Raw genomic sequence first — 15,512 nt, 5'->3', positions numbered from 1 at the left:
AGGGTCTGGTTCCCAGAGAAGGGAGTGATAGGCTGAGCCCCTCACACACTTTGTTCTTCTCACTGGGACAAGGGCCTCTCAAATGGCCCATCCACTCCTGGCTTGGGGGGCACTGCCCTTTTCCAGCCATCTTCGCCCTGCCAGCTTCATCATACAGCAAATGTACCACACCTTGGCCCAGTGTCTTCTCAGTGCTCAGGCATTTTGCTCTCCAATGCACTGAGTCTCATGGCACATGGGAAATGAGCATTCTGGTATCAGCACAAAGCCCACACAGGGCTTCAGCGACAGGCATACTCTTTTCAGGAACAGCAGGGAGCTGTGGGTTGGGAATGAGGTGCATCAGCAGAGCTGGGGGAGGGGGAAGCCCAGGGCTGGAATGTCAGAGGTCTGTGGGTTGGGAGAGAGGGCTCCGACAGAGCTGGGAGAGTGGGGAGCCCAGGGCTGGGCTAGCAGGGGCTGTGGAATGGGGCTGGGCTAGCTGGTGGCTGCAAGGCGGGTGTTTGAGAGGCACTGGCAGAGCAGGGGGAGGAAGCTTGTTGTGTGCCTGACCCTGCCCATGGGCATTAATTTCATGAGCACTAAATTTCCACATAATCCAATCTGCAAAAGGCAAAAAGCAGCAGTTCCCCTCACAGCTGTACCCTGACCCCCATGTGGCTGTACCCCTGACCTCCATGCAGCTGTACCATCAGACCCTCATGCAGCTGCATCCCTAGCAGTCCCCCTTGCAGCTGTACCCCAAGCAGACCCCACCTTCACGGCTGTACCCAGGGGCACTCACTGTTATACCCAGAGTCCAACGTTGCCTGCTGAATTCACTGGTTTCTTCATAGGTTTTTCCACTGCGAAGACTAGATCGCCACCCGCTTTCCCAGCCTCCTGTCGGCGGAAGAGGGTGGTGGGGGGGTTGGGGCATCTAATGAGAGGCACCCCCAGGCAATTCCCGCCTGAGCAGGGCGGTGCAGTCAGCAAATAGCAGGTGGGTTACTGGGCAGGAGAGAGGATGGGAGGTCAGTGCAGTGTGCAGGGGCTGGAGAGTGGGTGGAGAATGAGGGGGCACATGGTGGGTGGCAGCTGGTGGGGTATGGAGCAGGTGAGTGGCTGGAGGGACAGTGACTTGGGCAAGTGGCAGGGGCTAATGGGGGCCAAGGAGTCGGGGAATGGGTTGGTGGGGAATGGATGGGGGCTGGATGGGCTGATTCCCAGGCCTCTGCAGACGTTGCTCAGGAAGCTCTCACCCATTCCCATCCTCCTCAGACACTTTAAAGCCCACACACCTAGTCCGGAACATCAGGCAAGGCCAATACAGCAGGGCAATAGTAGGGTAGAGAAGGCTGGGGCACCAGGGTGGATGTGTGGAAACAAGGGCTAGTTATTTGGGGCGGTTGTGGGGTGGAGAGGGCTGGTGCTTCAGAGTGGTTGTGGGGAGGCAAGGGCTGGTTTGTCAGGGTGGTTGTGGGGAGACGAGGGCTAGTTTGTCAGGGTGGTTGTGGGGAGATGAGGGCTGGTGTGTCACGGTGGCTGTGGGGAGGCAAGGGCTGGTGTGTTGGGGCAGTTGTGCGGAGTGTGACGTTACTGACATAAACTGGGACAAATCTTGTATAAGGTGTCTAAGACAAGGTTATGGTTTGCTGGTTATGATACAGATAGCATATCTGTATTCATGTATCAGTTTTGTATTTAAAGTTATAAGTATTGGCTCTATACTGTCTGTATTTCAAACTTGTGCTATGCTTCTGGGTGACACCCCAGACAATTTGGCATCAGTACTGTCTAGCCTGCTTGATGGCCCATTAAGGACCATCAGCTATACAAATGACCCATTGAGAGAAGGCAGCTACACCTCGTGACTCAGCAAGGAATGCAGGGACATGCCTATGGACAGAACTCAAAGGTTTTTTCATGCCATGTGCTGGAATGCTTGTCTTTGGAACAAAGAAAGGAGACCACATGGCAAGAGACTATAAAAGGCTGCTGCAGCTCCTCCATCTTGTCTTCAATCCTGCTTCTTGCCTCTGGAGGGACTTTGCTACAAACTGAAGCTCTAAACAAAGTACTGAATGACCCATCCCAGCTATGGATGCACTCCAGAGACTTGATTTGAACCTCCAGTTGATTTCATCACCGCTACAAACCTGAACCAAGAACTTTGCCATTACTGTATGTAATTAATTCCATTTAACCAATTCTAGCTCTCATCTATATCTTTTTCCTTTTATGAATAAACCTTTCGATTTTAGATTCTAAAGGATTGGCAACAGCATGATTTTTGGGTAAGATCTGATTTGTATATTGGCCTGGATCTGGGGCTTGGTCCTTTGGGATTGGGAGAACATTTTTTGTTTTACTGGGGTATTGGTTTTCATAACCATTCATCCCCATAATGAGTGGCAATGGTAGTGATACTGGGAAACTGAAGTGTCTAAGGGAATTGCTCGTATGACTTCTGGATAGCCAGTGGGGTAAAACCAAAGTGTTCTCTGTTTGGCTGGTTTGGTTTGCCTTGGTGTGCAAAGGAACCCCAGCCCTGGGCTGTTATTGCCATGATTTAAGCAATTTGTCCTGAATTGGTACTCTCAGTTGGGTCCTGCCAGAACCAGCATTGTTACAGGGGGCAATGGCTGGCACGTCAGGGTGGCTGTAGGGAGACGAAGGCTGGTGCGTGAGGGCAGCTGTGGGTAGTCGAAGGCTGGCATGTCAGGTCCGTTGTGGGTAGGCGAGAGCTGGCATATCAGGGTAGCTGTGGGGTGGAGAGGGCTGGTGCATCAGGGCGGCTGTGGGGAGGCGAGGGCTGGAGCGTCAGGGTGGCTGTGGGGAGGTGAGAGCTGGCATATCAGGGCGGCTGTGGGGAGGCGAGGGCTGGAGCGTCAGGGTGGCTGTGGGGAGGCGAGGGCTGGAGCATCTGGGAGGCTCTGGGGAGGTGAGGGCTGGAGCGTCAGGGTGATTGTGGGGAGGCGAGGGCTGGGGCATTGGGGCGACCATGGGGAGGGGAGCGCTGGCACATAAGGGCAGATATGGGGAGACGAGGGCTGGCGTGTCAGGGTGGCTGTGGGGAGGCGAGGGCTGGCACGTCAGGGCCCTTGAGGGTAAGCAAGAGCTGGCGTGTCAGGGCAGCTGTGGGGTGGCGAGGGTTGGTGCTTCCAGGTAATTGTGAGGAGGTGAGGGCTGGTGCTTCAGGGCAGCTGTGGGAATACGAGGGCTGGCATGTCAGGGCGGCTGTCAGGAGGTGTGGGCTGGCGTGTTGGGACAGTTGTGGGAAGTCGAGGACTGGTGTATCAGGGCAGCCATGGGGTGACAACAGCTAGCAAATCAGGGTGTCTGTGGGGTGGTGAGGGCTTGTGCTTCCGGGTGGCTGTGGGGAGGCAAAGGCTGGCATGTCAGGGAGGCTCTGGGGAGGAGAGGGCTGGCATGTCAGGGCAGCTGTGGAGAGGTGAGGGCTGGTGCATCAGAGCGGCTGTGGGGAGGCTAGGGCCCACGCGTCAGGGCGGCTGTGGGGAGGTGAGGGCTTGCATGTCAGGATGGCTGTGGGATGGCAAGGGCTGGTGCACTGGGACTGTTGTGGGGAGGTGCGGCTGGTGCTTTGTGGGGACTATGAGGAGGCGAAGGCTGGTGCTTCGGGGCAGCTGTGGGAAGACGAGGGCTGGTACATGCGGGAGGCTGTGGGGAGGCGAGGGCTGGTGGTTCAGAGTGGTTGTGGGGAGAGGAAGGTGTGACGCTCTGTACATTGGGGGAACATTGAGCACCCCCATATTCATCCTTATAAAATGATTGTGTGGTATCCAATGCAAAGTTTGTCATGTGGGTGTCTTCAGAGGGCTCATGATGCACTGAGCACGGTTATTATAGCGATGTTATAGTAGTTGTTACAGTAACGTTACTGTAATGTTATAGGTTACAATTTCATGTATATAGTTATGAGGCTGAAAATGTATCCTCATCACTTAAAGCAAGCCCAGGCAAAAACTCTCCAAGAGCAGAGGGGTAGTTCACATCTCATCAGGGCAGGTATGGGAGAAACCGAGCCCAGAGTCACAGGAACAAAGGACAGTGGCCTAGGCAGCAACAAAAGAATCTGTTAGACTCTCGAGGGATTTACCCCCCCACCCTTCCTTTGGTCAGTTTGGAACTGCGATGAGGTAATGCTCACCTGACTCTGAAGGGTGGGGGTGGGTGGGCAAAGCCAAGAGAGAAGAAAGGACATAATAAAAGGGATAGACATTTGCTATGATCTCTCTTTCTCTTCCACCTACATCTACAGACACCACACCAAGTGACTAAAGTGCTGATCAAAGGGGAGAGCCTGGCTGAAGGTGAGAAGCATCTAAGTTTATAAGGGCACTGAAAGTGTTAAGATCATCTTAGAATGCATTTTGCTTTTATTTCATTTGACAAAATCTGACTTGTTATGTTTTGACTTATAATTACTTAAAATCTATCTTTATAGTTAATAAATCTGTTTGTTTATTCTAACTGAAGCAGCACTTTTGGTTTGAAGTGTGGCAGAGACTCCCCTTGGGATAACAAGCCTGGTACATATCAATTTCTTTGTTAAATTGACAAACTCATATAAGCTTGCAGCGTCCAGCGGGCATAACTGGACACTGTAAGATGGAGGTTCCTAGAGTTTTGTCTGGGACCAGAGGTATTGGCTAGTGTCATTTGGTTGCACAAACCAAGGAGCAGATTACATGCCAGAGGCTGTGTGTGAACAGCCCAGGAGTGGGGGTTCTCTGAGCAGAGCAGGGTAGGGCTGGCTCCCAGAGTCAAGGATTCAAGTGACCTAGCAGATCACTGGTCCAGGGTTTCAAACTGGTGGGAAGGGAGGATCCCATTTTGCCCCTGGGAAGAGAGAAGGGGGTTGGGAGCCTAAATATTCTCTGACCCAAAAACATTCCTCTCACCCTCCTCCCAAATCTCCTGTAAAAGTAGAAGAGCCCAAAAGGTCCTATCAGTGTAATTCCACTGATCAACTGAGGAATAAATGCCCTGTGCTAGGAGGAAGCAGGCAAACAATAGCTCATGTTAGTTCTGCTGTCCTCAACACAGAAACCCCCCAAGCAATTGAAACCTATCATACTGGTTTTGTGAGGCCTCTGCAGAACCATATATGGAGCATGTTAATGCTGTCCAAACTGATGGCAGGGAATACTTGGGGCAGAGGGATACAGGGGCCCAGATCTCTCTGGTTAAGCAGAGTGTGGTCCCAAAGGCCAGTATGTTGCCTGGCCAAATGGCAGAGATTGTGAGGGTGGGTGAAAGCAGATTCCTCATACTGTTAGCTAAAATTCATGTGGTTTGGAAAGTGTTTTAATTGTGGGGATAATGGAACACCTCGTATTTGACCTGCTCTTTGGTAATGATTTTTTCCGTGTAACTCAGGTTAAAGTATTTGCCTGAAGCAGGAGGGAGTGTTATGCTGGGACCCCCAAGGGAAAGGTTAAGTCTCAGGAGCTGCCGAGAGAATGGAAGAGAGTATTCTTGATTCATCTGCAGCAGGGAGAAACCACATGCTTCCAGGTGGGAAGGTGGTTGAGACCAACTCTTGCACTGCAGCTGGAGGCAACACCACATCAGGAAGGGATGGGGATGTAATGCCTGCCAGGGAGAGAACTGTCCAGGTTGTTAGCTGCCAGCAGGTTACAGCTGAACCAAAAGCAAAACCGACTCTAGGGAGCAGAGAGAAATGTGTCCCAGAGAGCCCAGAGAAGGGGCATGGAATCACAGAAACCACTGAGGTGGATGAGGATTCCTGTGACTCTAACACAGGGAAGTAGGGTGCTTCCAAGTATGTGTGGGGGGAGGGAGGGCTGAGACTAGCTCCTTTCCAGCTGAAAGCAATGTGCCCTCAGGTGCTGGGGCAGGAGAACTGTTATCAGTGATTAAGGAAACTGTCCCATTTGTTAGCTGGCAGAGTTCTGCAGATGAACAAGAGATAGAACCCTACCTGGGGAGCACAGAGAAATGTGTCTTAGGAGGGGGCCCAGAGGAGGAAACCGTGGAAGGAATACTGGAGGTACAGGAATGACTCCTCATTAGTCACTTGGGGCAGGATGCCCAGGACACTAGGAGGATGGCTGGGTCAGCATCTGTGCACCCGGCCACTCAGGCTGTGACCCAGGTTTTGAGAAGGAACTGTGTAACTAACCTCCTGGAGGGGAGCAGTCACACAGCTGACTTCTCAGGGACAGAGAAAGGGGTGGCGGAGGATACCCCAATCCAGGTTCCAATTTTTCAGGATGCTATTTCTGATACTTTTTTGGAAAGTAACTGTGTCTCTTTAAATCAAGATGCAGTTCCAATGCCTGTGATAACAGAGGAGTTGGGAGCAGGAAATTGCCAGGTGGTAGTTTGTGAGAGCACAAATGACCCAACTGACAGAGAAGGGGGTGTTTTTCCCTAGGCTGGTGAAACACAGAGAAGAGTTATGGGAAAGCTGCTGGGAAAAGGTGAATCTGATCAAAGGGTAAACACACCTAGCCCAGAGAGCACAGATCACAGCCCTCTAGGGGGCAGGGAAGGACTCAATGCTGGGAGGGGGAAACACAGGGTAACCCCAAAAGGGGAGCTGGATTTTCTGAATATGTACAGTCCTGGGGTTGGGAGATGGCTCCCCAAAGGGCCAGCCAATGTGCAGGATCCCCCTGAACACCTATCTTGCCAGACCCTGAGATATCAAAATGCCAGAAACATGATTAAAAATTAAGAGCCCATACAGAAGGGTTTCAGAATAACAGCCGTGTTAGTCTGTATCTGCAAAAAGAAAAGGAGTACTTGTGGCACCTTAGAGACTAACCAATTTATTTGAGCATAAGCTTTCGTGAGCTATAGCTCACTTTATCGGATGCATGCTGTAGCTCACGAAAGCTTATGCTCAAATAAATTGGTTAGTCTCTAAGGTGCCACAAGTGCTCCTTTTCTTTCTTCATACAGAAGGGAACACTGGAGCGAAGGAAAAGCCAGTGACTGATTACATGCGAGAGAGTCAAAGGACACCATGGGTAATGAATAAACTAACCTCAAACTAGAATATCTGAACAGAGGGCATAGTATAAAAACACCCATCCGTATTAAAAATTTTGGTATTAAGTTTTGGGATAAGAATTTTGTTACTGCTGTTAAACCTTGTGATAATGCTACTTTTCAATTAATACCTGTAAACAGGTTTAAAGCTAATCACAGCAGAGAAACTATAAAAAACCTTGTTTGCTGTGTGTGAATGTGGAAACTGAGGCACGCCGCCTCATGGCCTTAATGGCTGGATGCCAAGAGAACAATAACACAAACTGCCTTTGTGACTAACCCTCTTGCAGTAAGCTAAGAGGGGAGGTGTGATGTTCTGTACGTTGGGGGAACACCCAGCACCCCCATGTTCATCCTTATAAAATGATTGTGTAGTATCCAATGGAAAGTTTGTCATGTCTGGTGTCTTCGGAAGGTTCATGATGCACTGCGCATGGTTGTTATAGTGATGTTATGGTAATTGTTAAAGTAATGTTATAGGTTATAACTTCATGTACATAGTTATGAGGTTTAAAATGTATCCTCATGGCTTAAACCAAGCCCATGCAAAAACTGGTGCTTTGGGGTGGTTGTGGAGAGGTGAGGGCTGGTGCTTCAGGGTGGCTGTGGGGGGACAAGGGCTGGCGCATTGGGGCGGCTGTAGGGAAGTGAGGGCTGGCGTGTTGGGGCAGTTGTGGGGAGACGAGGGCTGGTGCATCAGTGCAACCATGGGGAGGTGAGGGTTGGCATGTCAGGCTGGCTGTGAGGTGGCAAAGGCTGGTGGTTCGGGGCAGTTGTCAGGGGTATGAGGTCTGGCACATCAGGGCAGGTGTGATGAGGGTAGGGCTGGTGCCTTGGAGTGGCTGCGGGAAGGGGAGGGCTGGTGCATCAGGGCAGGTGTAGGGAGGCGAAGGCTGGTGCTTCTGAGTGGCTGTGGGGAGACGAGTGCTGGCATATCAGGGTGGTTCTGGGGAAGCAAGGGCTGGCATGTCAGAGTAGTAGCGGGGAGCCGAGGGCTGGCGCATAGGGCAGCTGTGGGAAACGGGGGGGGTTGCTCCTTCAAAGCGGCTCTGGGGAGGCAAGGGTTGGCACGTCAAGGCAGCTGTGGGGAGGTGAGGGCTAATGGTTCAGGGCGGCTGTGGGGAAGCGAGGGCTGGCATATTGGTACACTTGTGGTGAGGCGAGGACTGGTGCTTCAGGGTGGCTGTGGGGAGGCGAGGGCTGGTGCGTCAGGGTGACTGTGGGGAAGTGAGAGTGAGAAGTGGAATGTCGGAGCAGTTGTGGGTAGTTGAGGGTTGACATGTCAGGGAGGCCATGGGGAGACAAGGGCTGCTGGTTCTGGGCAATTGCGGGGAGGTGAGGGCTGGTGGTTCAGAGCTGCTGTGGGAAGACGACGGTTGGCACATCAAGACATCTATAGGAAAGAGAGGACTGGTGCATTGGAGAAGTTGTGGGGAGGCGAGAGCTGGCACATCAGAGCAGTAATGTGGAGGTGAGGGCTGGTGGTTCAGAGTGGCTGTGGGGAGACGAGGGTTGGCGTGTCTGGCAGTTATGGCAAGGTGAGGGCTGGTGCTTCGGGATGGCTGTGGGGAAATGAGGGCTGGAACATCAGAGCGGCTGTAGGGAAGCGAGGACTGGTGCATTGGGGCAGTTGTGGGGAGGCGAGGGCTGCTGCATCAGAGCAGCCGTGGGGAGGCGAGCACTGGCATATCAGGGTGGCTGTGGGCTGGCGAGAGCTGGTGGTTCAGGGCAGTTGTATGGGGTGTGATGTCTGGCATGTAAGGGTGGGTGTGAGGAGGCCACGGCTGGTGCCTCAGGGTGACTGCAGGGAGGCGAGGGCAGGCATGTCAATGTGGCTGTGGGGAGGCGAGGGCTGGCATGTCAGGGCGGCTGTGGGGAGGGCGAGGGCTGGCACTTTAGAGCGGTTGTGCAGAGGCAAGGGTTGGTGCTTCAGGGGAGTTATGGGGAGGTGAGGGCTGGTGCTTCGGGGTGGCTGTGAGAAGAGGAGGGTTGGTGCATCAGGGCAGCTGTAGGGAAGCGAGGGCTGGCGCGTTGGGGCAGTTGTGGGGAGGTGACAACCAGCGCATAATGGCAGTTGTGGGGAGGAGAGGGCTGGCACGTCAGAGGGGTTGTGGGGATGCGAGGGCTGGCATCTCAAGGCAGTTGTGGAGAGGCAAGGGCAGGTGTGTCAAGCCAGTTGTGGGGATGGGAGGGCTGGCACATCGGGGGCTTGTGGGGAGGCGAGGGCTGGCGCGTCAGGGCGGCTGTGGGGAGGCGAGGGCTGGCGCGTCAGGGCGGCTGTGGGGAGCCTGCCCTGATGCACCAGCCCTCGCCTCCCCATGACTGCCCTGAAATTACATTCCTCTCCTAACCACAGTCGCCTCCCCATGGCCGCTCCAGTGCACCAGCCCTCACCACCCCACAGCCACCCTGACACATCAGCCCTTGCCTCCCTAGAATTGTTCTGGTGCGTAAACTCTCGCCTCCCCACAGCCGCCCAGAGGCGCCAGCGCTCGCCCCCCCAAAACTGCCCTGACACAAGAGCCCGTGCCTCTCCACAGACGCCTTGACGTGCCAGCCCTTGCCATTGCACAGACAACCTCATGCACCAGCCCTCACCTCCCCATGACTGCCCTGAAACAACAGCCCTCTTCTCACCACAGTAGCCCTGACGTGACAGCCCTCACCTCCCCGCAGCCGCCCTGAGGCCCAGCCATCACCTCCCTCACCCAGAAGTACAAGACCTCAGCACCCCACACACAACCTGATGAGCCAGCTCTTGACTCCCCATGGCTGCCGTGATGTACCAGCCCTCGACTCCCCACAGCTACCCTGACATACCAATCTTCATTTCACCAAAGCTGCCCTTGCTTGCCAACACTCGCGTCCCCACAGCCACCCTGATGTGCCAGCCCTCGCCTCCCCTGGCCATCCCAATGCACCAGCCCTTGCCTCCGCACAACTGCCCCGACGCACGAGACCTTCCCTCTGCAGAACCCACTGTGACATGGCAGCCCTCACTTCCCCACAGCTGCCCTGTGCGCCTTCCCTCACCTCCCCACATCTCCCTGACACACCAGCCCTTGCCTCCCGAAAGCCACCCTCATGCTCCAGGCCTCGCCTCGCCACAACCACCCTTACATGCCAGCCCTCACAGTCCCAAAACTGCCCCAATGCACCAGCCCTCCCCTCCCCACAGCCACTTGGATGCACCAGCCCTGGCTGTGGGGAGGCAAGGGCTGGCTCATCAGAGCAGCTGTGGGGAGGTGAGTGCTGGTGCATCAGGGTGGCTGTGGGGAGGTGAGTTTTGGTGTGCTGGGACAATTCTAAGAAGGCAGGAATTGGCGTGTCTGTGTGGCTTTGGGAAGGTGAGGGCTGGTGTGTCAGGGAGGCTGTAGAGTGGCGAGGGCTGGTGCATCAGGGCTGCCATGGGGAGGCGAGGGCTTGTGGTTCAGAGAAGTTGAGGGGAGGGGAGGGCTGGAGCGTTGGAGTGGCTGTGGGAAGGTGAGTGCTTGTGGTTCCCAGAGGCTGTGGAGAGGACAGGGCTGGTGATTCAGGACAGTGATCAGGTGGTGAGGGCTGCCATACAGGGGTGGTGTTGGCTGGCAGGTTGGGTAGCCGTGGGCTGGCGCATCAGGGTGGCTGTGGTGAGGCAAGTGTTGGCAAGCGAGGGCAGCTTTGGTGAAGCGAGGACTGGCTTGTCGCGGTAGCTGTGGGGAGTTGGGGCCTGGCACATCATGGTAGCCATGGGGACGCAAGAGCTGGCTCATCAGGTTGTGTGTGGGGTGCCGAGGTCTGGTACTTCGGGGCGATTGTGGAGAGATGAGGGCTGGCACATCAGGACAGGGAGGCGAGGGCTGTCGTGTCAGGGTGATTGTGGTGAGGAGAGGCCTGTTGTTTCAGGGCAGTCATGGGCACCGTTCCCCCTAAGCTGTGTGTGTGTGTGTACGCACACAGATCCTAAAGCCAGCGCACACGGCAAAACACCGCGCTCACAAAAATTTGCGGAGAAGCACAATACACACAGAAATTTTTTGCGCACATGGCCTGTCAAAAATTTCCACAGAAGAAATTTTTTGCACACACGGCCTGTCAAAAATTAGAGGGAACATTGGTCGTGGGTAGGAGAGGGCTGGTGCATCAGGGCGGCTGTGGAGAGGCAAGGGCTGTTGTGTCAGGGCAGTTTTGGGGATACGAGAGCTAGCGCATCAGGGTGGCTGAAAGGAGGTGAGGGCTGGCGTGTCAGGGCGGCTCTGGGGAAGTGAGGGCTGGCATGTCAGTGCAGCTGTGGGGAAGTGAGGGCTAGTGCATCAGGGTGGCTGTGGGGAGAGAAGGGCTGGCGCATCAGAGCGGCTGTGGAGAAAAGAGGGCTGTTGTGTCAGGTCATTTGTTGGGAGGCCAGGGCTGGCATGTCAAGGAGGTTATGGTGAAGCGAGAGCTGGTGTATCAGGGTGGCTATGGGGAAGCAAGGGCTGACACTTCAGGGCAGCTATGGGGAGGTGAGGGCTGGTATGTCAGGGTGGTTGTGGGGAATCGAGGTCTGGTGCATCAGGGCAGCCATGGGGAAGTGAGGGCTGAGGCATGAGGGTGGCTGCGGGGAAGCATCAGGGCAGCTGTGCTGAAGGGAGGGCTGGTGCATCAGGGAAGCTATGGAGAGGTGAGGGCTGGCGCATTAGGACAGTCATAGGGAGGCAAGGGCTGGCAGATGTGGGTGGCTGTGGGGAGGCCAGGGCTGGTGCATCAGGGCGTATGTGGGGATGTGAGGGCTGGAGCGTCAGGGCGGATGTGTGAAAGCAAGGGCTGGCACGTAAAGACTGCTGTGGGGTGACAAGGGCTGCGACCTCAGAGGTTGTGCGGAGGGAAAGTCTGGTATGTTGCGGAACTGGCACATCATGACAGCAGTGGGGAGGCAAGGTCTGGTGTATCAGGGCTGCTATGGGGAGAAAAGGGCTGGCGTGTCAGAGTGGCTGTGGGGAAGTGAGGGCTGGCGCATCACTGCAACTATGGGGGGGCCGACGGCTGGTGCTTCGGGATGGCTGTGGGGAGGCAAGGGCTGGCGTGTCACGGCAGCTGTGGTGAGTCGAGGGCTGGTGCATCAGGGAAACCATGGGGAGGCAAGACCTGGCATGTCAGGGTGTCTGTGGGGTGGCGAGGTCTCGTGGTTCGGGGCAGCTGTTGGGAGGGGAAGGCTGGGCATCAGGGCTGTTGTGGGGAGGCGAGGGCTGGTGCATCAGTGTGGTTGTGGGGAAGCGAGGGCTAGTACGTTGGGGTAGATGTGGGGAGGCGAGGGCTGGCACATCAGGGCAGCTGTAGGCAGGCGAGGGCTGGCATGTCAGGGCAGATGTGGGGAAACAAAGACTGGCACATTAGGGCACTTGTGGGTAGGCGAGGGCTGGCACATCAAGCCAGTTGTGTATAGGTGAGGGCTGGCGCCTCAAGGCGGTTGTGTGTAGCCGAGGGCTGGTGCATCAGGGTGGCTGTGGCATGTGAGGCCTGGCACGTCAGTGCCATTGTGGGGAGGTGAAAGTGGGTGCATTGGGGCCATTGTGGGGAGGGGAGGGTTGGTGCATCGGGGTGGCAATGGGGAGGGAAGGGCTGGTGGTTTAGGGCGGTTGTGGAAAGGCAAGGACTGCTGCATCAGGGCGGTTGTGGGGAAGTGAGGTCTGGTTTGTCAAGTTAGTTATGGTCAGGCAAGGGCTGGTGCGTCAGGCAGTTATGCGGAGGTGAGGGCTGGTGCATCAGGGCAGCTATAGGGAGATGAGGTGAGGTGAACATCAGGGTGGTTGTGGGGAGGCGATGACTGGTGCTTTGGGGGGGCCATGGTGTCCGAGGGCTGGTGTGTCAGGGAGGCAATGGGGAAGTGAGGGCTAGCGCATCAGGGTGGCTCTGGTGAGGTGAGGACTGGCACGTCAGGGCACTTGTTGGGAGGTGAGGTCTGGTGCCTTGGGATTTTGATGGGGTGGCAAGGGCTGGCACACTGGGGGGTGGTGTGGGCTGGCACATTGGGTGGCCACAGGATGGTGCATCAGGGCAACTGTGGGGAGGCGAGGACTGGTGCATTGTGGCAGCTGTGGGGAAGCGACGGCTGGCATGTTAGGGCAGCTGTGGGGAAGCAAGGGCTGGAGCGTCAGGGTGGTGAGAGCTGGCGCATCATGGTGGCCGTGGGGAGGTAAGGGCTGGCACGTCACAGCGGCCATGGGGAGGCGAGGACTGGTGCATCAGGGTGGCTGTGGGGAAGTGAGGGCTGCCACATCAGGGTGGTTATGTGTAGGCGAGGGCTGTCATGTCAGGGTGGCTGTGGGGATGCGAGGGCTGGTGTGTCAGGGCTGTTGTGGGGATGTGAAGGCGGGTGCATTGGGGCTGTTGTGGGGAGGGGCGGGCTGGTGCATTGGGGCTGCTGTGTGAAGGCGAGTGCTGATGCATCGGGGAGGCGAGGGCTAGCATATCAGAGCAGCTTTGGGGAGGCGAGGGTGGTGCATCAGTGTGGCTTTGGGAAAGTCAGGGCTGGCGCATCAGAAGAGTTATGGGGAGGCGATGGCTGGCACATCAGGGTGGCTGTGAGGAATCAAGGGCTGATGCATCAGGGCAAGGCGAGGCGAGGGCTGGCGCATTGGGGTTGCTGAGGGTAGGTGAGGGCTGGTGCGTCAGGGCAGTTGTAGGTAGGTGAGGACAGGAGCATCAGTGTTGTTGTAGGTAGGCGAGGGCTGACTTGTCAGGGTGGCTGTGGGTATTTGAGGGCTGGTGCTTCGGGGTGGCAACAGGGAGGGAAGGGCTTGTGGTTGAGGGTGGATGTGGGGAGGCGAGGAGTGGTGGTTCGGGGCAGCTGTAGGGAGGTGAGGGCTGGCACATCTGGGTGGCTACGGGGAGGTGAGGGCTGGCGCATCAGGATAGGTGTGTGGAGGCCAGGGCTGGTACTTTGGGGCTGCTGTGGGGATACAAGGGCTGGCACATCAGAGCGGCTGGTGGGGGACGATGGCTGGCGCATTGGGGCAGTTGTGGGGATGTGACGGCTGGTGCTTTGGGGTGGCTGTGAGGAGGTAAGGGCTGGCACACTGAGGGGTGGTGTTGGCTGGGATGTTGGGTGGCTGTGGGATTTGTTCGTCAGGGCAGTTGTGGGGAGACGAGGGCTGGTGCATTGCGGCGGCTTTGGGGAGGTGAGGACTGGTGTGTCAGAGTAGCTGTGGGGAGGCAAAGGTTCATACATCAGGATGGCCATGGGATGGGGCATCGGGGCAGTGGAGTGTGACTCACCTTGCAGCATTTCCTCACCAGAACGACGTGAATTTCTTTCCGAATGCTGACACCGCTGTGATGGGCAAAGAAAAGAGGGCGGTGAGGCATGCAATGGCACTGTGAGGTATCATCATTCATAGAATCATAGAATATCAGGGTTGGAAGGGACCTCAGGAGGTCATCTAGTCCAACCCCCTGCTCAAAGCAGGACCAATCCCCAACTAAATCATCCCAGCCAGGCCTCTGTCAGGCCTGACCTTAAAAATATCTAAGGAAGGAGATTCCACCACCTCCCTAGGTAACGCATTCCAGTGTTTCACCATCCTCATAGTGAAAAAGTTTTTCCTAATATCCAACCTAAACCTCCCCCACTGCAACTTGAGACCATTACTCCTCGTTCCGTCATCAGCTACCACTGAGAATAGTCTAGAGCCATCCTCTTTGGAACCCCCTTTCAGAGAGCTGAAAGCAGCTATCAAATCCCCCCTCATTCTTCTCTTCTGAAGACTAAACATCCCCAATTCCCTCAGCCTCTCCTCATAAGTCATGTGTTCCAGACCCCTAATCATTTTTGTTGCCCTGGGGTCTGGGCATTGTCTGGGGTCAGGGTATGGCCTGCAGGGGAGTGAGAGAGTAGCTCCCGGTAACCCCACTGCAGCTCTGGGCTCTGACAGCAAAGCTGCTTTCCCTGCATCCAGCCCATGCTAGCACTAGCTCTTTCTGCTGTAACCCTGGCTTCTCGGTGACAGCCAGGTTGGCTCTGCAATTGCTTGATTGTTTGTAAAACAACACTATCTACAACATAAGAACAAAATAGGGAGAAATTCTGAGCCTGCCCTACCTCCCCCTCCTCCCTTTACCCCTCTGATGATATACAGGGCAAGACCCAGGGGACTGGACATATGCTAATGTTGAGCCACCACCTGGAAAAGGCAAACAGGGTTGGGCAAACGGTTGGACAAAGCCATGGAATGGATGACAGAAGTAGCAAAGAATAAATACGTGGCAGCATGATTAACCCCAGTCAACATGGTTCTCTGCAAAATAGAGCAATGGGAGAGGGTCCCAGAGCCTAGCCACCAGTCCGAGACCTGATGTCTACACTGCAGTTTTCCAGTCCCACAGCCCAAGTCTCATGAGCCTGCATCAGCTGACATGGACCAGCCACAGGTCTCATTGCAATGTAGCCACACCCCATACAATCCAGATTGCTCCCTAGAGTAGGGTTGCCAATTTTCTAATTGCACAAAACTGAACACCGCTCCACCAAGGCCCCA

At 55.5% G+C, this 15,512-nt stretch overlaps 1 protein-coding gene across 2 annotated transcripts in view; it reads right to left on the bottom strand.

Moving 5' to 3' along the window:
• BSN (bassoon presynaptic cytomatrix protein) overlaps window positions 1-15,512 on the bottom strand; it is a 464,919-nt gene that overhangs the window by 5,589 nt on the left and 443,818 nt on the right. The window contains exons 10-11 of one of the 2 annotated variants that reach the window (XM_073352634.2): window positions 14,254-14,308; window positions 785-990 (exon numbers count right to left, since the gene is read on the bottom strand). In XM_073352634.2, coding sequence (XP_073208735.1) covers window positions 14,268-14,308 — 41 coding nt within the window. In that variant the 3' untranslated portion in view covers window positions 785-990; window positions 14,254-14,267. The remainder of the gene's footprint in view (window positions 1-784; window positions 991-14,253; window positions 14,309-15,512) is intronic. The other variant, XM_073352633.2, reaches the window with a different exon arrangement.

This window comes from Lepidochelys kempii, chromosome 7 (genome assembly GCF_965140285.1).
Source record: "Lepidochelys kempii isolate rLepKem1 chromosome 7, rLepKem1.hap1, whole genome shotgun sequence".
NCBI classification, from domain to species: Eukaryota; Metazoa; Chordata; order Testudines; family Cheloniidae; genus Lepidochelys; species Lepidochelys kempii.
The sequence above is the reverse complement of the archived record's forward strand: the minus strand, read 5'-3'. Positions and strand labels throughout refer to the sequence as shown.